At 49.8% G+C, this 24,297-nt stretch overlaps 7 protein-coding genes across 7 annotated transcripts; 4 read left to right on the top strand and 3 right to left on the bottom strand.

Annotated features, from left to right (window-relative positions):
• Positions 1–9,053: 9,053 nt before the first annotated feature.
• Positions 9,054–9,386, top strand: UHO2_01302 (uncharacterized protein; the record flags this gene model as incomplete). Its single annotated transcript, XM_041553769.1, has 1 exon — positions 9,054–9,386. The coding sequence occupies one exon, from the start codon at positions 9,054–9,056 to the stop codon at positions 9,384–9,386; it is 333 nt and encodes a 110-aa protein (XP_041409703.1).
• A 1,498-nt stretch (positions 9,387–10,884) lies between these two features.
• Positions 10,885–14,340, top strand: UHO2_01301 (uncharacterized protein; the record flags this gene model as incomplete). The annotated part of the gene is made up of 1 exon (XM_041553768.1): positions 10,885–14,340. One exon carries the CDS (start codon positions 10,885–10,887, stop codon positions 14,338–14,340), a length of 3,456 nt encoding a protein of 1,151 aa, XP_041409702.1.
• Positions 14,341–14,648: 308 nt separating this feature from the next.
• On the bottom strand, positions 14,649–15,125 carry UHO2_01300 (uncharacterized protein; the record flags this gene model as incomplete). Its single annotated transcript, XM_041553767.1, has 1 exon — positions 14,649–15,125. One exon carries the CDS (start codon positions 15,123–15,125, stop codon positions 14,649–14,651), a length of 477 nt encoding a protein of 158 aa, XP_041409701.1.
• Positions 15,126–15,585: 460 nt separating this feature from the next.
• On the bottom strand, positions 15,586–16,206 carry UHO2_01299 (putative MRPL23 - mitochondrial ribosomal protein, large subunit; the record flags this gene model as incomplete). Its single annotated transcript, XM_041553766.1, has 2 exons — positions 15,586–16,044; positions 16,186–16,206. 2 exons carry the CDS (start codon positions 16,204–16,206, stop codon positions 15,586–15,588), a joined length of 480 nt encoding a protein of 159 aa, XP_041409700.1.
• A 307-nt stretch (positions 16,207–16,513) lies between these two features.
• On the top strand, positions 16,514–17,752 carry UHO2_01298 (putative Tartrate dehydrogenase; the record flags this gene model as incomplete). The annotated part of the gene is made up of 1 exon (XM_041553765.1): positions 16,514–17,752. One exon carries the CDS (start codon positions 16,514–16,516, stop codon positions 17,750–17,752), a length of 1,239 nt encoding a protein of 412 aa, XP_041409699.1.
• Positions 17,753–17,927: 175 nt separating this feature from the next.
• On the bottom strand, positions 17,928–18,504 carry UHO2_01297 (uncharacterized protein; the record flags this gene model as incomplete). The annotated part of the gene is made up of 2 exons (XM_041553764.1): positions 17,928–18,042; positions 18,158–18,504. 2 exons carry the CDS (start codon positions 18,502–18,504, stop codon positions 17,928–17,930), a joined length of 462 nt encoding a protein of 153 aa, XP_041409698.1.
• A 491-nt stretch (positions 18,505–18,995) lies between these two features.
• UHO2_01296 (uncharacterized protein) lies at positions 18,996–21,308 on the top strand (the record flags this gene model as incomplete). Its single annotated transcript, XM_041553763.1, has 5 exons — positions 18,996–19,208; positions 19,320–19,708; positions 19,838–20,023; positions 20,123–20,483; positions 20,571–21,308. 5 exons carry the CDS (start codon positions 18,996–18,998, stop codon positions 21,306–21,308), a joined length of 1,887 nt encoding a protein of 628 aa, XP_041409697.1.
• Positions 21,309–24,297: the final 2,989 nt, after the last annotated feature.

Here is a 24,297-nt window from a genome sequence, read left to right as displayed (position 1 = left end):
ATCTGCCTGCTCATGAGTTCATCATCGAGTTGCCCCCCTGCTTCATCAGGGTGGCAACCCCAATGCCTTCAACATCTGACTTGTTGTGAGATCCATGAGATTGGCATCCTCTCGCCAGTTCCTGCAAGAACTGTTATATGATCACAATACTACAGATTCCAGTGGACTTCACTGTAGTATCCCGCTTGTACCAATGTGAGCAAGATCTGTCATAGAGCCCCTCTACTACAGATCTCACTGAACTCTGCTGTAAACTCTCGTTTTGCCCAATCCTGCGATTCCTGCACTCCTTCTCATATGGCTTCGGTCCTTCCTGCCTCCTGCACATCTGGTCCTATGACACAACATTGAAGGAATCGGCACACAGCTCAAGGAAAAGAGGAGTAGTGACAGAAGAAGTCGATAACCCTCTTCAGGAGGAGCAGGAGGGGTGTCGCAGGGCGACACCAAATAAACACATAAATACTCTTATTTCATCATAGCATACAAGTGGATCCTCATCCACTCTACTCTATACTTACTTACTCTTTACTCAGTTACAATAGCATCATTGCAATAGCAGGGCTTTGCAATGACCTCTTGATTGTGTGTGTTGCATCACCATCAGATGTCCACTGTAGGCAGTGTTACCTAACACTTGCAGTCCAGTCAATCACTGTAGGTGGTGTTGCTCAACATCTGTGGTCCAGTCAATCACTGAAGGTGGTGTCTAACACCAGCAGTCCAGTACCTCCTATCATCTGTAGGCAATAGCCTTATTGCAGCCCAGACAGCTACAAAGAACATCAAGCAGCAGCACTACAAACACTTGTGCTGTATCAGGGAGTGGTATCTTATATCAATCCCAATCAAAGTGTTATGGACATGCCACATAGCCTCTGAATGGAGTGTTCAAGGCAGTCAGCCAAAACCTACCAGAACTCAGCCGTCTGGTCACTGTCATAGGGCCGGATGCGCAGAAGCAGGAAGAACAGATGTCATATGAAGAGGAGCACAGGAATCATAGGATTGGGGAAAATAAGGGTTACAGCAGAGTTCATCAAGATCTGTAGTAGAAGTGGTTCTATGACAGATCTCATCCAAATTGGCACAAGCAGGATGTTACTATGAATCCTGATCGAGAGAGCCGGACCGCAGTGTCATGGGGCCGGATGCGCAGGAAGCAAGAAGACCCAAATTCATATGAAGAAGAGCACAGGAATCACAGGATCAGGCTAAGCAGGAGCTTACAGCAGAGTTCACCGAGATCTGTAGTAGAAACAGCTCTATGACAGATCCTGACCAATTCAGTATGAATGGGAAGTTATGGCAAAACCTGCTGGAATCTGTAGTATTGTGATTGCATGACAGATCCCGCATGGGAGGCACCAATCTCACAAATCTCACCACAAGACAGACATCAATACCATGGATGAGTGGCAAAGACATCTGGGTCTGCCATCAATGAAGCAGGGGACCTGCTTGGAAATGAACCCCAAGTGGGTAGATGGGAGGAATGAAAGGGGGTGCAAACTGCTGCTCAGATGAGGTGGAAATGGCCCCTGTCGATGATGAAACAATGTGAGGACTGTCCATCCACAAGTAGCAAGAGACACAGTGCTGGCGAGCAGCAGCACAGGATGGACAGAGGGGATGGGAATGACAAGGAGGAGGGGCAGTGTTGGAGAGGCATGCCAAAGCAAAGGCAGAGTCACAGGCGACACTGCGAGAATGGTTATATAGCATCACTCATTGTTACAGCTTGTCATGGGCCTGAATGCTCAAGAAGCAGGAGGGTCACTGGTTCATATGGAAGGAGCACAGGTATCGGAGATCTAGTCGATACCAGTAGAGGGCATGGTCATAGTGCAGTCTCCATGGAGACCATGGACTCCTACAGATTCACATGCAAAGGAGGACCAGGCCCATATGCAAGGAGGGCCAGGCACAGCCACAAAGAGGACCAAGCTCAAGGAGCATGCAGATGGTTACCACTCAGGGGCTTGAGAGACAAGAGTCAAAGGAGTCGACACCAGGTCCTGAGGAGGAGGAGCAGTGTCGAAGGAGTTGACACCGGGTCATGAGGAGGAGGAGCAGTGTCAAAGGAGTCGACACCACTCAGGAGGCACAGGGGTGCCAAACAAGCAGGATAGCAAGGAGGAGGAGCAGTGTTGCGCAGTGACAGCAGGTGGCGTTCGTTGTATATACTATCGTAGGTTTTGGCTGACCTCTGTGGACACTCTGTTCAGGGGTAGCTCGGCATGATCAATATCAATGCTTCGGTTATGATGACACCAAGGTCTGGTGTGAGTGTTGATGATGATGAGGTTGATGTCATTGGTGATAAGGTTGGTGAGTGTTGATGATAATGAGGTCGATGGTGTTGGTGATAAGGTTGGTGGCATCAACACAAGTGTCCAGTGTGTTGACTTTGACACTTGAAGTGATCCCCGGACCGCAGTGGACTACTGCCTTCGGTTCTATCTATATCCGGACTGCTAACCTGCTATGGGGCGCCTACAGACATCAGGTAGTGGTGATACAACACACACACTATGATGAGGAGCAACCTTGATAGATTGCTGCTATGCTGACTGTAACTAATGAGTACTTGTGTTTCTAAAGTATTGACTAGTTGTATGGTGAGTAGAGTGGATAAGGATCCACTCGACCTTTGGTGATGAGAAAGCATGGTTATATACCTCTTCACAGCATCGCCAGCAATGCTGCTCCTGCTCTCTCTCCAGAGAGTACCTTCTTCATCGAGTACTGTTCAGGGGGCCTCTCCTGCTTGCTTGGTACCCCTGTGCCTCTTGTCGACACTGCTCCTCTTCCTTGCTATCCTGCTTGCTTGGCACTCTTGTGCCTCCTGAGTGGTGTCGACTCCTTCGACACTGCTCCTCCTCCTCATGACCCGGTGTCAACTCCTTCGACACTGCTCCTCCTCCTCAGGACCTGCTTGCCAGTGCCCTATACACTGCTCCTTCTCCTTTGACTGGTGACAGTTCCTTTGACTCTTGTCTCTCGAGCCCCTGAGTGGTAACCATCTGAGCTTGGTCCTCTTTGTGGCTGTGCCTGCTCCTTGAGCTTGGTCCTCCTCGTGGCTGTGCCTGGCCCTCCTCACATATGGCTCGGTCCTCCTTTGCATGTGAGTCCATAGGAGTCCATGGTCTCCATGGAGACTGCACTACGACCATGCTCTCTACTGGTATCGACTAGATCTTCGATACCTGTGCTCCTTCCATATGAACCAGTGACCCTCCTGCTTCTTGAGCATCTAGGCCCATGACACGACGCTGCATAAGATGTATAAAAGCATGCCTCCTCATCATTGGTGGACAAGTGGATCCTCATCCACTCTACACACCATATTAACTAGTTATCACTTTAAGCATAAGTATACATTAGTTACAGTCAGCACAGTAGCAATCAATAGATTGCTCCTCATCGTAGTGTGTGTGTTGTATCACTGCTCACTGACATCTGAAGGTGGTTCTTAGTAAACCAGTGGTCTGGATTAGATAGAACCGAAGGCAGTCATCCACTGCAGTCTGGGGATCACCTCAAGTGATAGTTGATGCACTGGACACTTGTGTTGATGCCACCAGTACCCACACTCACACCAGACCTTTGGTGTCATCATCAAGTTCACCACCGAAGTATTGATATTGATTGTGCTGAGCTACCTCTGGATGGAGTGTCCACAGTGGTTAGTTGAAATCTGCAATAGCATTACTACAACTACAGATTCGAGCGAGAAAAGTGATAGAGACAGCTCTATTGCATATTTCACCAAGAATTGTAATACCACTAGTGTTGTCGCATAACTCGACAGAATCGGTAATAGTATCGATACTACTATTGATCTCAGGTTTCAGGCGCGTGACTGCTGACAAACCACTACTACATCTTCAGGCGAGAAAAGTGATAGAGACACTTCTACTACATATCTCGACAAGAACAGTAATACATCAAGCATTGTCACATATCTCGACAGGATTCGTAATAGACACTTTTCCATTACAGATATCAGGTTTTGGGTGCGCAACCTCTGACACTGCGCATCCAGTCCCATGACAACTAGCTATAACTTTCACACAAGTATACTTAGTAGTTTCGTCAACAGTAGCAATTGCAGAGCATTGCTTCTATCATAGTGCATGTGTTGTATCACCACTTCTTGATGCCATCTGAAGGCAGTACTCTCTGCAGTCCAGATATCAATTGACACTGAAGGTGGTTCATACTGCGGTCTGGCTCTCTCGATCATTAGAAACTGAAGGCAGTTGTCCACTGCAGTCCAGGGATCACCTCAAGCACTCAGTTTACACACTGGACACTCATTTCAGCACCAACAACATCATTCACACCAGACCTTGGTGTCATCACAATACATCTATCATTATTGATTGTGCTGAGCTACCTCTGGACAGAGTGTCCACAGCAGTTAGTTGAAACCTACAATAGCAATCATCCTATCATGTATTCAAGTGAGAATGGTCATAGAGGCCTTCTATGACAGATCTTGACAAGAATAATAATACACAGCATTTTACCACATATCTCGACAGGATCTGTAATAAATGCATTTCTACTACAGATATCAGGTTTCAGGCACGAGACCCCTGACAGTTGTAAGTGGTTGTGCGCCTGAAACCAGATTGGGTGTTTCTGATTGATTTCAGTGAGATCAATTGAGTAAGATCTACTCAGTATGTTTTGACTGAAAGTAACCAGACAGCTTTGTTCTGGTAGGTTTTGGCTGACTGCCTTGAACACTCCATTCAGAGGTTGCACAGCATGTCTGTTACTTCCTGGGGTGAGAGTGTTACACTCTCCTATACAGCACAAGTGTTTGTAGTACTGTTGCTTAATGCTCTTTGATGTTGCCTGGACTGCGATATGCCTATCACCTACAGAGGATGGGAGTTACTGGACCACAGGTGTTAGACACCACCTACAATAACTGACTGGACCACAGGTGTTGAGCAACACTGCCTACAGTGATGAAACTGGACCACAGGTGTTGAGAGGAACACTGCCTACAGTTTTGACATCTGACAGTGATACAACACACATGTTCGAGATGTCATTGCAAAAGCTACTTGCTATTGCAATGATATGTAGCTAAGTAAGAGTAAGTAAAGAGTAGAGTGGATGAGGATCCACTTGTATGCTATGGTGAAGTGGTAGTATTTATGTGTCCAGAGGGTGTCATCCATGGCACCGCTCCTGCTCCTCTTGGAGGAGTGTCCCCATCCTCCTCCTACTCCTCCTCTCCTTGTGTGTTAATCTTCTTGACACTGCCCATCCTCCTCATGGTACCAATGTTGGTCCTTTCAGCTCTTCCCCCTCCCCTCCCAATCTATGGCCATTCCCTTGGTCCCTATCTGATGGCTCTCCCTGACCATGTGACCATCCATATTGTCCCACTCCTGTCCATGCAGTCTACCTTGTGACTGGTTCTTATGTGATCAAGAGCATGTCCCCCTTGTGTGGTAACCTGCCACTTGCTCTTGAGCTTGGTCCTCTTCTTGGCTGAGCTTGGACCTTCTCCTCACATGTGAAACCTTTCCCACTGTCTTGGCCTCCCCCTTGACCATGGAGGTCTTCCCTACCAAGCCTCCTGTTGTTTCCTTGTAGTCCATCAGCTTGTTCTGTACCAATGGAAGCTTCTTGCAGTGTGTTTGGTGAAATCAACTGGATAGTCATATTCTGATTGATTTCAGCAAAATCAACCAGACAGATGTGACATGGTTATTGTCAGGTGAATTCAACTGGAAACCCATGATCTGGTTGGTTTCACAATTTTGTGCACAAAAAGCTCCTCATACCTCATTTCGGATCTTCCTGCGCAGCTTCTGTGACAACAGTCACTTTCACCAAAACATACCAAACAGAGCTTACTCGGTTGATCTCACCAAACTCAACTGGAGACACCAAACCTGGTTTCAGGTGCGCAGCCGCTCACACTACTCATGTCTGCCAACCCACACCATGCTGACCCTCTCGCCTCTACCACCTGTCATGGGGCCGGAGGTATGCGCAGGAGGGACTGGTTTCATATGAAGGAACCATGTGCAACAATCATGGATTGGGCCAAAGGAAAGTTCTGACAGAGCTCAGCGAGATCAGTAGGATCAAGGGCTCTATGACAGAACTTGCCAGGATCGGCAGAAGCAAAGCCTTAATACAGAGTTTGTCAGGGTCATTAGTGTCAGAGGTTGTGTGCCTGTAACCCGATATCTGTAGTAGAAAGATAACTACTACTGATCCTATCGAGATCTGTGGTAAAAGGTCTTTATATTTATTCTCGCTGAAATCTGTTGTAGAAGCCTTCTATGACTTTTCTCACTTGAATATGTTGTCTGATATCTATTGCAGATTTCGACTGACCACTGGGGACACTCTGCTAAGAGGTAGCTCAGCACAATTGCTAGTTGATAGATACTTTGAGGTAACACCAAGGTCTGGTGTGGATAATGTTGTTGACACCAACACAAGTGTCCAGTGTGTTGATTGAGTGCTTGATGATCCCCTGACCACAGTGGATGACTGCCTTTGGTTCTATGATCAAGAGAGCCAGACTGCAGTATGAACCACCTTCAGTGTTGATCAATATCCAGACTGCAGAATGAACCACCTTTGGATGATGTCAATGAGTGGTGATACAACACATGCACTATGTTAGGAGCAATGCTCTGCAATTGCAACTGTTGATGGAATACTAACTATACTTTCTGTGAAGCTATAACTAGTGATATAAGGTGTAGAGTGGATGGGGATCCACTCGACTACTATGGTGAGAAGCATGGTTATATAGATGTTATAATGCTGTTGTCTGCGACATTGTGTTAGCGGTTTCTACAGGAGACCTCCTAGAGTAGAAGCAGTGTCGCAGGCGACATTGTGAGGACATCTATATAACCATGCTTTCTTGTCATAGTATTTGAGTGGATCCTCATCCACTCTACACTTTACCTTACTAGCTATAACTTTCACACAAGTATACTTAGTAGTTTTGTCAACAGTAGCAATTGCAGAGCATTGCTTCTATCATAGCACATGTGTTGTATCATTGCTTCTTGATGCCATCCAAAGGCAGTACTATCTGTGGTCCAGATATCAAGTGACACTGAAGGCAGTTCATACTGTGGTCTGGCTCTCTCGATCATTAGAACCAAAGGCAGTTGTCCACTGTGGTCTGGAGATCATTCAGCTCATTGACACACTGGACACTCATGTCAAACCAAACACATTCACACCAGATCTTGGTGTCATCTCAGTTAACTATCAGACATTGATCATGCCAAGCTACCTCTGGATGGAGTGTCCCCAGCAGTCAGTCAAAATCCGTGACAACCTTTAGTTACAATCTATTCAAGTGAGAACAGTCATAGAAGGCTTCTATGGCAGATTCCAGCAAGAATAATAATAGAAGGCTTTTACAAAACAAAAGATCTCGCCGAGATTAATTGTAATCTACTGTGGTCCAGAACTGATTGATACTGGAGGCAGTCTCTGTGGTCCAGCTCTCTCAATCTCATACTGGAGGCAGTCTACTGTGGTCCAGTTCTTGTTCAATCAACTCAATTGTGCAGCTGTCAACACTCTGGACACTTGTGTCAAGACTGACACTGTCACACCATACTTGGTGAACCTCAAGAAGTACCTTAAGACACTGATTGTGCCATGCTACCTCTGGATGGAGTGTCCACAGCAGTTAGTTGGAATCCATTATAAACCATAGCTACAATCTTTTTGTGTGAGAAAGAACCTAAAGGGCTTCTATGGTGGATTTCGCCAAGGTTGATTCTAGCCAGCCTTTACAATAAATTTCGGGTTCCAGGTGCGCAACCACTGACAAGAAGTTCAATCCTGGCCTAGAGGCATTTTTATTTCCCCCCCTCCTTGTGTTTCTTTGTATGCTGTTTGTTTCGATGTGGTTGCAATATAATAGGCCTTCTTCGGCCTGATATTTATAAAAATAAAAATAAAAAATAAATAAATAAAAAAACCTGTGATGGTAATTCTTTTTGCTTTAAACAACTTTGCCTCTTTGTGAACATGGGGCCGATGTGAGGATCCGAATCTTTTGGGGGTGTATTTGTTGACGACTATGTGCATATGTTGTGGGACAAAGGGGCCAACGAGGCGTTACTGGGAGGGGCAAAGAACTCAAAACGTGGATTTACAGCAAAGGCGGCTCGACAAAAAAAACGGCTTCGAGAGACTGACGGCTGCCTGAGACACAGTCAGTTTCGCTGGCCTTACACCCCACAAACGTGCTTGGGGTCGAACGTGTCGTTTTCGTGAAACACTTATTTGAACCATCAGCAGTCTCGTCGTCGGGTCGAAACAAAGTCCAAGCTTGATCGCTGAATTAGCAAACAGGCAAGCTCCAAGCTTGACCGACGTGACTGGCTGGCTAGCTGACTATCTCTCCTTCTTGGCATATGAAGCGCTGGATACCGACAGAGGGTGATGGTGTAAGCTTGAAGTAATCGGCTGAATGGGATGTGTAAGATCTCTTGCTGCATACCCCGATGAACTGGTCATCGAGGAATGGACCTCACCTTGAGTTGAAGATGCGTCGGCACCACAACGGGATAACGGGGTCTGCGGAGCGTAAGCAAGACCTAAATGAATGTCTAATGGGAAAGGCTGCACACAGTCGGAAATTCATGTGGGATGCACATGCATTGCCATGATGACACACATTGGATAACAACTCAGGGGTGACCAAGAGTGATGACTCATCATGGATAAATGTGGGATTGGAAGTGACCATCAGATATATATATACATATGTTCATGCACACAGTAGCATACAATTCAAGTGTTCAAGAAGTTATACGACTGTGCAGTTGAGCTTGCAAGTAGCTCCGATCTGTCGCATTTCACTTGCCATCTTCAACTCCTTGCTTCCTCTTGTGTGACAAGCAAACGAAATTCCGAAAATCAGAAGGCAACCAAAATTGAAGATCAGCGCCCATCAGACCCTCCTTTTTTTTTTTTTTTTTTTTTTTTTTTTTTTTTTTTTTTTTCTCTCCCCCACAATTTGACGCTTCACAATGGATTGCTGCAAGGTTGCATTGCTGCAGCATATCGGTTGCATGTCCACCTGCGTCGGGCCCTTGTCATTTTGGGCGGAAAGCTGCAGCCTAGTTGCTTCACACACTTCGCCAGAACTATTTGACGCTTTCGAAAGAACGACTTACCGGCGACTCGCTCTGCCCCGTGCCCTTTCACCCGCTCTTTCAACGCACAGCAACCTAAAAGATGTCTGGAGAGGTGCACGGAGCCGTGGAAGCGAGAACAAAGGCTTACGCGATGTTTGCCTGGTCCGCGAGAACATTCTACAAGAGGTCATGGCGGGGCGTGGGATCAGGTCGGAGATACTATAGCTTATTGACGGAGACCGAAAGACGACACACATGTGGGTTCGGAGAAGCTCGTACGATCTTCTTGTGTGTTTGTGTGTCCGCATCGTACACGTCGGAAGAGTTTTCATGCTGACTATCTCGCAATCGGAACCAAGCGACGTCGAAGAAAGAGAGGAGATAGAGAGCACAAGGAGTGGGCCATATCGGCTTCAATCCACATGCCTTCTTTTTCATTTCTTTATTTTTTAAGATTTATTTCGCTACCGTAGGAGACCCTGTGGAAACGGTACAAATCACTAAATTTGTTTCACATCCGCTGCTCGCCAGCACCTTGAAGATCAGTTGTCGACTCGCATAACTTGGACAATTCCTCCAGGAGGGCACTTTAGCCCCTCTCCTCCTCTTCACCCCTTCGCTTCAAGTCGCAAAGACACGTCCAATGTGTTCTCTCTTGAAGTTGAAAGAGAGAGACATCGAGGCCATTCTATCCACCGCTTCAGTTTTGCATTCTCTATGACAATGAGAGAAAGAGAAGAGACGGAGATGACCTTACTTTGTCCTGCATTCGTGAGTGGAAGCGATTTCCATCCATAACGATTGGCGGGATAGGGCAGGGATCCAATCTGCCGCCCCGACCAGTTCCTTCAGCCCAGCTTGCCTGTCAAGGCAAGAAAAGGAAAGGAAAGGGAAGGAAGCAACGAATACTCCCTGTCCCACTTTTGCTTCCCGTGCTTGCGCCTAAGTGCGGAACCATCTTTTGAGAGAGGGTAGTGATCATGTCAGGTGTCATCATCGTTGGTTGATCCAGGCTCAAGGAAGGCTCGATTTCTTGCTTTCAATACACCTGCACCCTTGACATATGCTGAGCCCACTTTTTGTCAGCTTAGGAGCCCGAGCCTCTGCCCTTGCACATTCTTGCATTCCTGAATAGACTAGCTTCGCTCGCTTCTTTCTTGTTAGATGGGCTTCCAACGGCTTGGTCCTCCTTGCTCGCTGCTCTTACTTGCTTCTGTTCTGGGCCTGTCTTCGGTTGCTTTTGAGACACCATCCTTCTTTCTCCATAACATCATTTTGGAGCTGTTACGTCCCTAGACTTAGCCACGCTTCCACCGTCATCGATTCGATACCCAACTAACTTGACGACTCCCACCAGCTCATCTTCGGCCGTTATCGGAGAACAAGGAACGATCAGGTCAAGTATAGCTCGGCTTCAACTTCATAGAAAGCAGGGCGTCTCTTCGGCAACTCTCAGATTTCCTCACCTACTGTATCCTCAGGTCTGGCGTCATATGAAGCCACGCTCTCATCGACTCGCCCACTTCATCAAACGCAGCGGAACAACAACGAATCTATGCAGTGAGACGAAGAAAAGCTTCATTCAGTCGAGCAAACTTTTCGGTGTTCTTCTCCTGGCAGCGCCACTCCAACGCAGCCACCTTCGGCGTCTCCGGTACTTAAGACCACCTCGCACCACTCTCTTAACCCTAGCTTGAGAACACACGTTCGTCCGAAGGCCATGATGTTGCTTCAACCTCAAAGACCAGCCCAAGCACGCACGACCGGCAGCGGTATCGGCTCATCCACCTCCACTCGCAAGAATAGAAGCATGGCATCCTTCACTTCCTCAAGCCATGACGAGGCTTTCGATGCCTCCTCTTCTTCTCATCGTCAAAGCGGTTCCTCTCGCGGCCATCACACTCAGCCTCCAAAGCAGCAGAGCTACTTTAGCTCCCCCCACTCCTCCTCCCTTCCTCTGGACGGATCGAGCGATGTCGAGTACTCCAAGTACGGCACAGCTCCTCGTCGGACCAAGAAACAATCAGCTGCATCACATGGCTCTAGGATGACAGCAAAATCCTCTTCCTCCAACTCCGACGTGGGCACCCTTCGCGGTCTCGGTCGAAAGCTGTTTAACCGCTCGACTTCGAACTTGAAAGCAGCGCCGTTGTTGGCTTCAAGATCGCAATCGGCAAGTAGTAGCAGTACTACTCAGTCTCCGCCATTGACTCCTACTACTCCGCCCCAGCAGCAGGTGCAGCCTGTTTGGTTGCCGAACGGCCAGAAGGATTTCTTTTCCAACTTTGCAGGATTGCCTTCCGATATCAGCGTGCTGGATGTGAAGGAGGTGGCGATGACCGGTGTCAATCCGAAGGCGAGACAGGAAGGCTTTCTTTCAGATAGTGAAGGTGAGTATGGGAGGAATAGTATCAGTCGTGATGCGGGAGGGAGCAGCTTCTCGCATGCCTCGCCGAGTTTTGTTTCGATTCCTTCGGTGGGTCATAGTGCGTCTCCGTCTGCGTTCGCCAGTGGGGCGGTAGGAGCAAGGAGAGATATTCCAGCAGTGATTGAAGAGGAGGGCGATTCCGACTTTCTCCGTGCGGTGCTGAACTTCGGGGAGGGTGGTGAAGATGGATTGCTTTCCTCGCCCTCTTTCCGTGGTGGGCGCGCAGCGCCTTTGCCTACACGGTCGAGTTCGTTGGGTCAGATCGCTGGTGCAACGTCAAGTCGTAGTGCCAGTAGTTTTGCGACTCCTTCTCCCAGAGTCCCACCGAAACGTGCAGCGGATGGAAGGGTCATTTTGACCCAAGAGGCGGCGAAAGACTTTGCGGTCGAGAAGGAGAAGCCTTCCTACGTGACAATGCACAAAAAGTATAGGAAAGGTCTCTTCGGTGCAACGGAAAGTGAAAGCGAGGACGAGTATGGAACTGATGGAGATGAGGATGACGGGGATATCACCGCGACCAGCCTCCCTAGGTCGGCTTCAGCATCACAAAACCAGCAAGCGGAAGCAGTCAAGGAATCAGCGGTAAAGTTCCCTTCCTCCTTCGTCAGGTCCCCTCGAACCCGCTCTCCCACCAACGAGGCCGAGTCGAATACCCCACGACCAACAGGCCTAGACTCAGCAGCCAAGAAGGCTCTCTACAACTGCACCCTTCTCAAAGTCCACCAGCATCTCGCTTCCACCCTCGCTTCCGATCCCTCCCACCGCTCTCTCATCCCCGCCATCTACTCTGGTGAAACCCTCTATGAGACCAAGGACCTCCGATTTCCACGATCAATCAACTCGGCAGACAAGCTTCGTCAGCATTCCAGCACACACAACTTCTCCCGCAATCTTCACGTAGCACTCGCGCGGACGGAATTGATGCGGAAATTGCGAAGGGACAAGTTGCCTATCGAACAAGAGGTCGAGATTAGCTGGTTCCAACGCAGATACGGCAGTACGAGTATATCGGTTGAGATGGTAGGGAAAGCGTTGAAGCAAAGACAGATGGTTAGTCCTGAGGCTTTGGCTAAGCCGACTATTGGTGCTCCTTCTGGTGTGGTAGCTGGTGCTGTTGGAGGTAGGAGGGGGAGTGGAGAGAAGAATGGGATTGTGAGTTGGGCTGAGAGGAGGTCATTTGAGGAAAGGGCAATGGTGTTGTTTCCGGTGGAAGGGGTGGAGGTTGGAGAGGTGCTGATTGAGGGTGCGAGGGTGGGAATGACTGCTAGGGGGAGAATTGGTGGTGTTCCGGCTGTGGGGTACTCGCCCAGAATTCGAGTGTTGGCAGGATTGCCGACGATGGAAGAGGAGAGGAGGATGAGGTACCCCGAGGTGATCACGAGGAAGTTCAGGCCGAGGGATATGCAGTCTAAGCGTGCGTCGACGGTTTCGGTCAGTGAAGGTGGGGTTTGGGAAGGGCCGGCTCGAAATGGGAGGACCTCGAGGGAGTCTCTGTTGGCTTCGCCGAGTCAGAAGCAGAAGAGGTTGGCTCCTTGGCTGACGCCCAGTCCCCAACAGCTGCAGTTGTTGTCACCGAGGTTAACTGCACAGCCTCGAACTGCGAGAGCTGCCTCCGAAGGTCAAGCTCAAACGGCGTTTGTTACTACGCATCGGAACAGCAGCACTGCGTCGATCCCTGAGGTGAACGAGGTCGTCGAAGAGCCCAAGTCCACAACAGAGGGAAAGAGCGGAGATAGCAGCGACGAAGAAGTACCCCTAGCACAGCTTCAGGTCTTCCGCGCTCAGCGAGCCATCGAGAAAGAGCGCATTCAGAAACTCGAATCCGAACTTGCGATGCTTCGACAGAAAGACCAAGAGCGGGGGAGAGAAGAGGAAGAGCGCAAAGCGCGCAAAGCGCGCGAAGAAGAAGCTCGACGCATCGATGCTGAGCGAGCGTACGAAGAGTGTAAAGCTGCAGTCGAAGCAAAGAGATTGGAGAAAAACAGGAAGATCTTACAGGAGGCGAGAGATAGGAGAGGGTTCACTAGACAGAGTGTTTTGCTTGCTGAGCCCAACTATGGTGCTGGTAATCCATTGCTAGCACACAGTAGGCCGACTGTCAAACAAGGCGCCAGCTTGAGTTCGTCAAGTTCGCCAAACCTGACGATGGATCCGCCGACTAGTTCGAGGGCAGCACAACAGAGTACAGCGTTGGCAAAGTTGCAAGATAATCCTCTTGCTTCTCGCTCAGCCACTTCGCTTTACATCCAGCAAGAGGGACAAAGGAGGTCAAGGACTTCAGTGATCGTGTCTCCGGAAGCTAAAGCTGCAGTTACACCCATGGCCAGTCCCAGAGTGAAACCTTCACCCACAATGCCTACCGCACAGATGGAAATCCAGCGTCAATACTCCATGGCCTCCCTCGCACATCGAGCCAGCATGGCTATCTTCCCCGTCTCTCCCCAGATCACACAACGTCAGACATCACTCCTACCTCCACAACCCCTCCATCACACCACAAGCATGCAGCATCTCTCACAACTCCCTAGCTTACCGAACATGCTAGCCGCAAGCCCAACCGGATTCTTGCAACCACTCCAACCAGCAGCCATGGATCCAAGGCATCCGATGAGTATGACCAATCTCCATGCTCAGGTCTATATGCATCAGCAGCAAATGCAAATGGGGATGGGGATGGGAATGGTGCAGAAACCAGGGATGGCGCAGACAGCGAAAGTGAGTAGTAGCAGTAGCCCGCCGTTGCAACCATAGGCTTCGTTGTACGGTGATGTCGTACCTAGTAGTGCTACTCAGCAGCGAAGAGACTGAGGAGGCTTCCTTTCTTGTTCATTATGATACCCAGTTCGATGATTCAACAGAGTATGCCTGTGTGTGTCTGAGAGCTGAGAGCCAGCCGACTTACAGTGAATGATGATGCAACGATCGCAGTGCAAGCGATGCGAAGATGGTAAAAGTACAGAATATGAGTGCGTGTATGAATGCGTATGCGAAAGCGCTTTCACTTTGCGGGTATATGAGTGCCATGCGATGGCGAAACTTGCTTTGAACAGTAAAGGGGACTAGATGAGACGGAACATGTTCTTCTTCGTCTCTGGACCCAACCCCTCTTCATATCTTCCGTTGACAATGGAGACTCCTGCTGAACCGCCTTCCCGATCGAGCAGCTTTGCGAGCAACTCTTGATCTCGGGCTAGCATCTTTCCTTTCATTTTTGCTTGGTCTACATCTGCTTTGTCCTTTTCTGCTGTGCTTTGCTTAGTGGGATTGGTTGCGGTTGCTTTTGCTATCGCCTCGCTTGCTTGGCTTGCCGGATCGGAAGCGGAGGTTGTTGTTGGAGCGACATCGCTTGTATGTGAGGACAAACCAGCGGCTCCTGCGGTTGGTGCAGAAGGCTTGCGAGAGAACAACCCAAAGAGAGAGAACTTCTTGGTTGATGTTGTTGAGAGAGGTCTTGTCGCGGTGGCGAGTACGAGCCTCGCCGTTGCCGGCCTTGCAGCTATTGTTCGGAGCATAGTTTTCGATGTTGACGCTATCATTCCTGCTGTTATCACTTCGACTAGTGGAATGGCGGTGGTGGTGAAGATGGTAGGAAGCGAAAGCAGCTACGAGGCTGTTGTAGGTAAGAAGAAGCGGGGTGAGGACGATGCTGAATCATGGTCCAGCCCGAATTCTCGCTCAGCTCTCTCGCCTGTAGGACTTCAGAGGCGCAGCCTTAAATTTTCCTGCGGGCTCACACGATTTGGCGTTCCGAGATCCGACCTCAGCCTCGCCCGCTTTTGAGACAAATATGACAATTGCAACAGATTTGCTTTTATGGTCGAATGACCGGAGTGTAACGGTACAAGTACATGAGCCCAAGTTGGGCAAGGGAGTGGAAGGGGGAATGCGAGAATGTCTATAAAAAGAAGATCAATCTGACCTTGACGAAATGTATGCCTCTTCTTTATGTCGAACGGAGAAGGGGAGAAAACCTCATCATGCAAGGATTTTGGTGCATCATGCCTTCGGCGCAGGCTGACTAGCATCAACCTTCGTCCCCGCCGCCGGTGCATCATACCTCTTGATAACATTCTGCGCATAAGGATGATCTTCACCATCAAAAATCTTCAATCTCTCCAACCTCCTATCCCTCAACGTGTTCTTTGGCAACATTCCGCTTACTGCCTTTCTGATAATCTCTTCAGGTTTCTTCTCCATCATCTCCTTGTACTTGATCTCTTTCAGTCCACCAGGGAACATTGTGTGATGACGGTAGACTCGTTGGTCTGCTTTGCGCCCAGTAACGACAACCTGCTTGGCGTCTGTGACGACCACGTAGTCGCCGAGATCCTTCGATTGGTCATAGATAGGTTTGTGCTTGCCCATGAGAAGTTTTGCGATGTTGACAGCGAGGGGGCCAAGGACACGGTCTTTTGCTGAGACTGCGTGCCAGGTTCTTGCGAACGCTAATGTTGACTGTCGGATGAAACAATATGTTCGGTGAGCCAGTAGTTGACGTTACGAGTATGGTTGATGTGGATGCAGATGGAGGATGAAGGCGTCAGCACGAAGCTCGTCGATGCAGTGTGTAGAGCTGCTTGTGCAGGTTGTACTTACGTTTCCGACGAATTGTGACATGATGGTGGGTATGGGAGGTGTAGGACAGCTTCGAGTAATGCCGTGAGTTTTTAGGCGTCTGAGTGACTAATGCTGTTGATAGGGAGGAGACCAGCTCGCTGTCGTTGCTGTAGACGGTGATGGTGAGGAGAAGTGTGGAAAGTATCAGAATGTAAGCAGTTGCGAAAAATCTCGAATTCTTCCGCCGATTCGGGTCCGAAAATTCGACAGGATCTTGTGGCTAATTTGCGCTTTAACATCATGAGTCTGGAAAATGACCGGCAATGTATTCGGTGATCAAAGCCCGCATGGACGGACCGCTTTTACGATGCAACCCGCAGGAAGCTCTCTCAACCCCACGTTCCGTTCATCCTTGGCTCCCACACCAGCTGCTCGCCAGGCATCAGCCCTTCTCACGGCTTCTTCCTACCTGGACATGCATTTGTCACCACCTTCATCTCACAAGCTGGTTGACAGCTCCATCACGATGTCTGGCAAAGCCTACAAAATCGCCGTGATTCCCGGTGACGGTATCGGCCAGGAAGTCATGCCATGTGGCCTTTCCGCCCTCACCGCCGCCTCTAAACGCTTCGGCTTCCACCTCGATATCACTACCTTCGACTTTGCATCGTGCGACTACTTTGACGCTCACGGCAAAATGATGCCGGATAACTGGATTGAACTTCTCACACCTTTCGATGCTATCTACTTTGGTGCTGTTGGCGATCCCGCTCGTCACCCGGATCACATCACACTCTGGGGCTCACTCCTACAGATGAGACGACACTTTGACCAGTACGTCAACTTGAGGCCGTGCAGGCTGGTCAAGGGCGTTCCCAGCCCATTGGCTGATCCCGGAGAGATCGATTTCTGGATCGTTCGAGAGAACACTGAGGGAGAATACTCCGAGGTGGGAGGAAAGATCTTCGAAGGCACCGAGAGAGAGACTGTTGTTCAGGAGACTATCATGACTCGTATCGGAGTGGACAGAATCCTCAAATACGCTTTTGACCTGGCGAATACAACCAATAGGAAAAAGCTTACAAGCGCAACAAAGAGTAATGGGATCAAGATCACCATGCCTTACTGGGATTCTCGCTTCAAACTCATGGCAAAGGACTATCCTGAGGTCAAGACGGAGCAGTTCCACATAGATATTCTGTCGGCGCACTTCGTTCAAAAGCCTAGCCACTTTGATGTTGTTGTGGGATCGAACTTGCACGGTGATATCTTGTCGGATTTGGGACCAGCAGTGGCAGGTACGATTGGTATCGCACCATCAGGCAACATTAACCCGGAAGGAAAATTCCCAAGTCTGTTCGAACCTGTGCATGGGTCAGCACCTGATATTATGGGTAAAGGGATTGCGAACCCGGTCGGAATGATTTGGGCTGGTCAGATGATGTTGTCGCATTTAGGGGAGAAAGAGGCTGCAAAGGCGATGTTAAGGGCCATCGATGCTGTGCTGGGACAGGGAGGCGTGGAGGTGCTGACGCCGGACATGAAGGGGAAGGGAACGACAAAGAAGTTGGGCGACGCTATTGCTGAGGCCGTTGCAAGGATGTAGTTTCACAGTCACACTTGTTCTCGAACACAGGCATTTGCACTGAAGAGCATTCTAGCGAGGCTTTTTTTCGGCTTCGTCAAGAACGGTTTGAGAACGGTTTGCTTCCCTCCAACTCCGAGAATTCCAGCGTCGATTTCTACTTCAGATGTAGCATGAAGAAGGGTCAGCAAGTCGCTTAGACAGAGCGCAGACCAGCCTTGATGAAAAGAGTGAAAATGATACCGATACCAGCGACGAACGAACCACTGCGGAGAGCAGCTGTCGTCTCGTCAGTGACAAAGATGTAGAGCCTGCAAATCGCAATGCAGCAGCCACCACAACAAGAATGATGTCAGTAACCTTCTATCCGCTTCCGAGCATCCGCGCTCAACACTTGCTCAAAGCGAGATCGGGAGAAAAACTTACAAGTTGAAGATAGCCCTGCTCAGGAGGTAACCAGCAGTCAACTGGTTCAACTGGCCGTTTGGAACCCTTGCGACGTTTGCAGCAACAACAGCAGCTGCGAACCAGCCCAAGTTCTCAAAGCCGTTCAACTGAGCACTTTCGGCACGAATGATCTTCTTGTCGGTCTCGGTCTTGGTCTTCTTGGCCATCAGGTCGTGGAGCAACTGACGAGGATGGGCGTTCTTAAACTGTCCCTTGGAAAGAGCGGCCGCGTAAGGGTGCGGGAGGAAAGCCAGGACCCAGGCTGCGGGGATGGCATAGTAGGAGTAGTTGGGCACCGTGGCCACTGTGCTAGAGAATATCGACATTTGTCCTTGTGAGATTGGCTGTGCAAGTGTGTCCATCGAGGTCGGGATAGATGGTGGTGAGGAGAGAGGGAGTTACAGAGCGGATGCATGTGCTGAGAAGCTTGTCACCACTGTGCGGCATCTGAGCCGCCAGAAGCTCGTTCAGCTCGCCCGTTCTCTGCTTCTTCTCTGTCTGTCTGTGTAGAGCCGCCGTCTCATCTTGCTCCTGGCTGCACCCGCATAAAGCTACACTCCATACCTCTCAGCAAGAGAGTGTCTTTCACTAGGCCGTCCATTCGCTTGCTCTCCGAAAGGCTAGCCTTCTCTCCATCTCAACCCCCTCCATACTCACGGTCTCTGAGCTCCACACCATATCACTACCGCTTGGTACGATCAATTTCAACCAGCCAACCTCATGAAGACTTTCTCCCCCTAAACTCTCAGTCAGTCTAGCCAGCAATTACCAGAGGCCAGTCTCGACTGAGTTGCTCCTCCTCTCTCCCAACAGCATCATGCCCCATCCAAGGACTCCAAAGCCCAATGGCGCCTCTCGCGAAGGTAGCGGCGAGGAGAGTGATGCTACCATTGATCCCGCTACCTCTATCCAGACAAGGCGAACCCGCAAACGTCCAGCTCAGATGGCAAGGGAAGCATCAGTAGAACAAACTTGCTCCCTTTCGCCTTTCCGCTCTCACACTTGTCTTGAGGACTCGACAGCAGACGAAGTAGATACGCAAAATGCGCAACAGCCTGCTTACTCCGCTCACCACCGCAGCTATGACCTACGAGAGTTCGAACCTCCAACTCAGGAAAGCGATCGTCTTGCAATGATGCAGTCTAGCTCATCCAGCAGCAGCAGCAATGTCATGCAAACAGCTCGAAACAATGCTCAGGAACGTCGCGCACGCAGCACTCGTTCCAACCTCGAACTCCGCCTTGAAGCCAATCAACCGCCGAGCCACCACGGTCTCAGGAGCATTGCTTCCACACTCCAGCCCAGCAGCATCCCTTCTCGCTCTTCCTCGTCCCGCACTGTCAACGGCTTTGCGGATGACGCCGCCAACGTGAATATGCCACCCAGTACCAACTCATCACAGCTCTCAGAGCGCAGTGTCCTTTCCGATGTGAAGCAGCCTCTAGCAAGCCTGGCCGGCCGTGATCCAGCTCAGGGTTCCTCTGCGGCTGACTACACCACATCCATGACCCGCACCAGCAGCAGAACCATGTCGCCTCCTCGCCCTACACGATCTTTGCCTTGATGCCGTGCTTCGGCCCACACACAGACTTAACCCTTGCTGTCCAGCTCCAACAGCTCATCCTCCTCTTACGCATTGTGATCCTGTTCTACATCTAGCTCCAACATCCTCGGCTCCGGCAGCTCCAACACCAACATTTTGGCTTCCAACAACAACAGTAGACCAAACTCAATGAATGGCTGCATGCCTTTGGGCAGAGGTTTCAACCCTTCGTACAACCCGCCTTCCAGCATGTCAATGCCAAGGACACCCTTGGCGGAGATCCCGCTCTGGTTGGCAGATATGTGAAGCGAGAGTCATAGGAGCAGTGCCAGCTCGTCTAGCTTCATGGATCAAGACGACTTCTTGAGCGCTTCCAGGTTGTTGTTGTCTTGCCATGCTAGGACACTATCCTTGTTCTCGTCAGGTTTGTCGAGTTGCGGTGCTACACGCAATGGGTCTACCTCTCCTGTTGTCCCCTTCCGCCGTTCTTTACGGGGAGGTAGGCCTCGGCAAAGCAATGAGAATGGCCGTATCAGTCCTTCGCCGTCGTACTTTGGCAAATACGACGCTCTCCCTTCACCTTCGTCTGCTTCCATTCAAGGCGAGACTGGTCCATTAGAAACTACCTCTAACCCAGATGCTGGCCTCACATCGAGCACGATCCATCTTGGCACTACATCACCAGCAACGCCTTCTGTGCATGCCCAGACTTCAAGCCCGGCCATGTCCACCTGCAGTCATACCTTGAACCGCGCAGGCTCTGTCCGCAATTGAAGGATGACCAATCCGTTCAACACTCCTGTTCCTGTCGAGATGTCGAATCATCCATCGGGGTCCCAAGGCAATTAGAGCCAGGATCTTCACACTTCGTTCTACACTGCAAGATCAAATTTGCACCAACAAGGTAAGGCACACGATGGCGAGGAGCCTAGATCCGCAAGCCTGCTCGAACGTCGTGCTGCCACTGCCGCTGCGGTTGGCTCTGGAACTGCAGCAAATGCCTTCGTTCATGTTGCAAGCTGTCCTAGCTCGCGAACATCATCGCCTGCACGAGTTATACAAGCCTCCAGGCGTAGAAGCACCATCGCTGAAGGGCAGGACAGCATGCCGATGGAGGAAACCTTGTTTGGTCCACGACCTGCTAACCTTCCACCGTTGCAGATCCCTGGTGCACGCCTTGCCACCAATGCCGGCCTGTTGTTGCTTGACGTGCCAGCGCCTTTTTCCATGATGGTAAGAAACGCGGAAGGTCAACAATCGATAAACATGGAACCGGTCTCACCATCTGCCTTCTCAGAGATGACCAGCTTGACACAGGGCTCAACAGCTTCGAAAAGCATGAACAGCGCTGCTGGTATGCCTGCCATGCCTTCTTCGTCCACTTCGACCTTGGATCCCTATACGCAGACGATGCAGCAAGAGCCAGGTGCCTTGGAAGCCGGTGCAAACAACATTGATTCGGAATCTGTTCATTCGCCCAGGCAGGGAGGACAACAGCGCAAGAATCACGGCAACACAAACGCCGACGAAGAGGGTCTTGGCATCCAATTTCGTCCATGGCCCTGTGCTGATGGTGCAGGGAAGTGAATCGGGCTCTTTGAAGGCCAGCTGTCAAAGACTGACCGGGTGTGGCTGTTGGTCTGAGGCTCACCGAGGGTGACGATGTTGCTTCGCTGCAGACCTTCGCCGACGCCCTTTGAGACAAAGTCTACATCGGTGATGATCTGCAAATTGATGGCTCTATATAGAAGCAGATCGTTTGCAAAGTGTTGAGCAACTCGTTTCCATGCTGCGACTTCCGCTTTTGGCCCATCTGTAGGAACGTTCAGCAGCACAGGTTCTTCAGACGACACAATGCGAAACAAGGGACCTATCGGACGAGGTCGTGTCGAAGTCGCAGAAAGTTCTCTGTCGGACAGAGCGTACCACTCTCCATCGTAGCCTTGCTGGAAATGAATCTTGTTGGTGTTACCAATGTCTACCTCGTTGAAAATAATTGAAGATGACAAGGTATTATACGCTGTCTTCGGAGCCACGATCAGGCTCTCTTACCACAGACGTATGACTTCTTGAGAATGCTTGGATTTGCTATAATGGGATGTGACCGTACAAACATATATATACCTTATCACTGTCTCCGAGCATGTTGGAGTGAGATGAGCCACCTCCTATGCTGTTCCTGAGTTGTCGCCTTCTGCAATACTCCTGAGCTGTTGCTATGGCAACCCATATGTGCTTCATTGTGTGCATCGCTTATGCACGATCTCGGTTCCTCGGTGTCTCGGCTAGAGCTCATGAATCCCGTTTGGAATGCCGACGCATCTTCAACTAAAATTGATGCGGCGTCGCCTCGGAGACTGCTGAACATCAACACCTTGTAAGGAGACCTATGCGGCGTATCGGCTCGCATCAGTCGCGATGGGCATCGGCATATCGACTATCCGATGCCCAAGGAGGAGGAGCTGGGAGCCTGAGCCCCGCCCCTGCATGGCCCCTGGATGCCTCAGTCTCGTCAACAGGGTAGGCGCACAAAATACACAAGACTGAGTTGGTTCGTTGTTCCATTACCACCGCTGTCTCGCTTTGGGCGTATGAACAAAAGGTCGGCAAACCGGAACCAAGCCAAAAAAGCGTAAACTGAGCTTAACAAGTGTCGCTGTCTCTTTTCCTTTTGCTGCTGCGCCTGTCACGTGCCGGTGATGCCAGCTAGAGAGCCAGCCAAGAAAAGGAAGCGGCATTCAAAGCCCAAAGATTTTGTGCAAAAGTAAGCGTAGATGGTGAAAGCACGTCTTTGAGGGTTCGTGGATGAGTTGCGCAAAGGAAGAGAAGGTGATGGAGAAGAGCGAGAATGTTGAGCTCTTCAGCTGTTCCAAAGCAAATGCTGGCATGGCGCCTGAGACAGCACATCAGAAAACGGAGACAAGTCACACATGGCTAGTGTCACAGGGCCTGCGCAGAAGACCCTTGTCATGGGAATGGGGAATGCGCAGGAAGAACTGGATCCATATGAAGGGACCATGCACAGCCATCATGGAGCAGGTGAAAGAGAGAGTTCTGACAGAGCTCAGCATGATTGGTAGGATTGAGGACTTTACAACATAACTTGTCAGGATTGGCAAAAGCAAAGGTCTTGTTACAGAGTTTGGCAGGATCAGTAGTACCATGCTTGTATGACAGATCTCATGGAAACTGGTTCGAAGATGTTTCTTCCAGCAATAGCAGAACAATAGACAAGGAGGGGGCCACCACCAATGAGGTAGGGGCCCTACATGGTGATGAACTTGGTGCAAGAGGATGGGCAAGATGAAGGAGGGTGCGTTTTGCCACTTGGATGAAGTGGGAGTGGCCCCTATCAATGATGAAGCAGCATGAGGTCTCCTCATCTGCAGGGAGCAGGGGAAGCAGTGCTAAAAGAAGAGGGACATTGTAAGGAAGACAGGATCAGTAGGAGAGACAAGAGGAGGAGGAGCAGGGTTGGAGGAGACCTCATAGAGCAAGAGCAGTGTTGCAGGCAACACTGCAAGAATGTCTATATAAAACACACATGCTCCTTGTTGTAGTGAGTGAGTGGATCCTTATCCACTCTACTTTACACATTACTAGCTATGCCTTTACCATAACATATACTTAGTAGTTCCTGTCAGAGGTCTCATGCCTAAAACCTGATATCTGTGATAGAAATGCATCTATTACGATTCCTGTTGAGATATGTGGTAATGTGTTGTGTATTACAATTTCTATCAAGGTATGTTGTAGAGAAGCCTCTATGGCTTTTCTTGCCCAAAGATGTAGTAATGGGTTTGCTATTGCAGGTTTTGACTGACCACTGGGGACACTCCATCCAGAGGTAGCTTGGCACAATCAATAACTGATATGAACTGGTACTAACACCAAGGCTGGGTGTGATTGAGATTGTTGATGTCACTGACAAGAGTCCAGTGTGTTGACTTGAGTGCTTGAGGTGATCCCCAGACTGCAGTGGATGACTGCCTTCAGTTCTATGATCGCAAGCTGAACCACAGGTTGCTATGAACCGCCTCTGGTGTCAATCGTTATCTGGACTGCTGGTTCTATGAACCACCTTCGGATGTCAGTAAGTGGTGATACAACACATGTGCTACAACGGAAGCAATCTACTTGATTGCAACTTTGCTGACTGGAAACTAATGTATACTTATGTGAAGTGATAACTAGTTTATGGTGTAGAGTGGATGGAGATCCACTCAACTACTATGATGAGGAGCAAGTGTGATTATATAGATATCTTCACAGTGTTGCTGGCAATGCTGCTCTTACCCTATGTGGTCTCCTTCTACACTGCTCCTCCTCCTCTTTGACTCCTCCAAACAGGCCTGCCTGTCATACAATGCTGCTCACCAGCATGGCTCCCCTTATTCCTGCAGGTGGCAGGCCCTCGTCAGCTTCATAATTGATAGGGGCCATTCCCTCTTCATCTGGGTGGCGATGCACACTCCTACCCATCTTGCCCACCTGCCTGTCTTAGGTTCATCATCTGGTTGGGCCCCTTCTTCATCTGGTGGCAACCTCTCCTTGTTCATTGTCACTCTTCTGTCCT

The sequence above is a fragment of the Ustilago hordei genome (assembly GCF_900519145.1).
Source record: "Ustilago hordei strain Uho2 genome assembly, contig: UHO2_contig_02, whole genome shotgun sequence".
Classification (NCBI taxonomy): Eukaryota; Fungi; Basidiomycota; class Ustilaginomycetes; order Ustilaginales; family Ustilaginaceae; genus Ustilago; species Ustilago hordei.
This window is presented reverse-complemented; position numbering and strand designations above follow the sequence as displayed.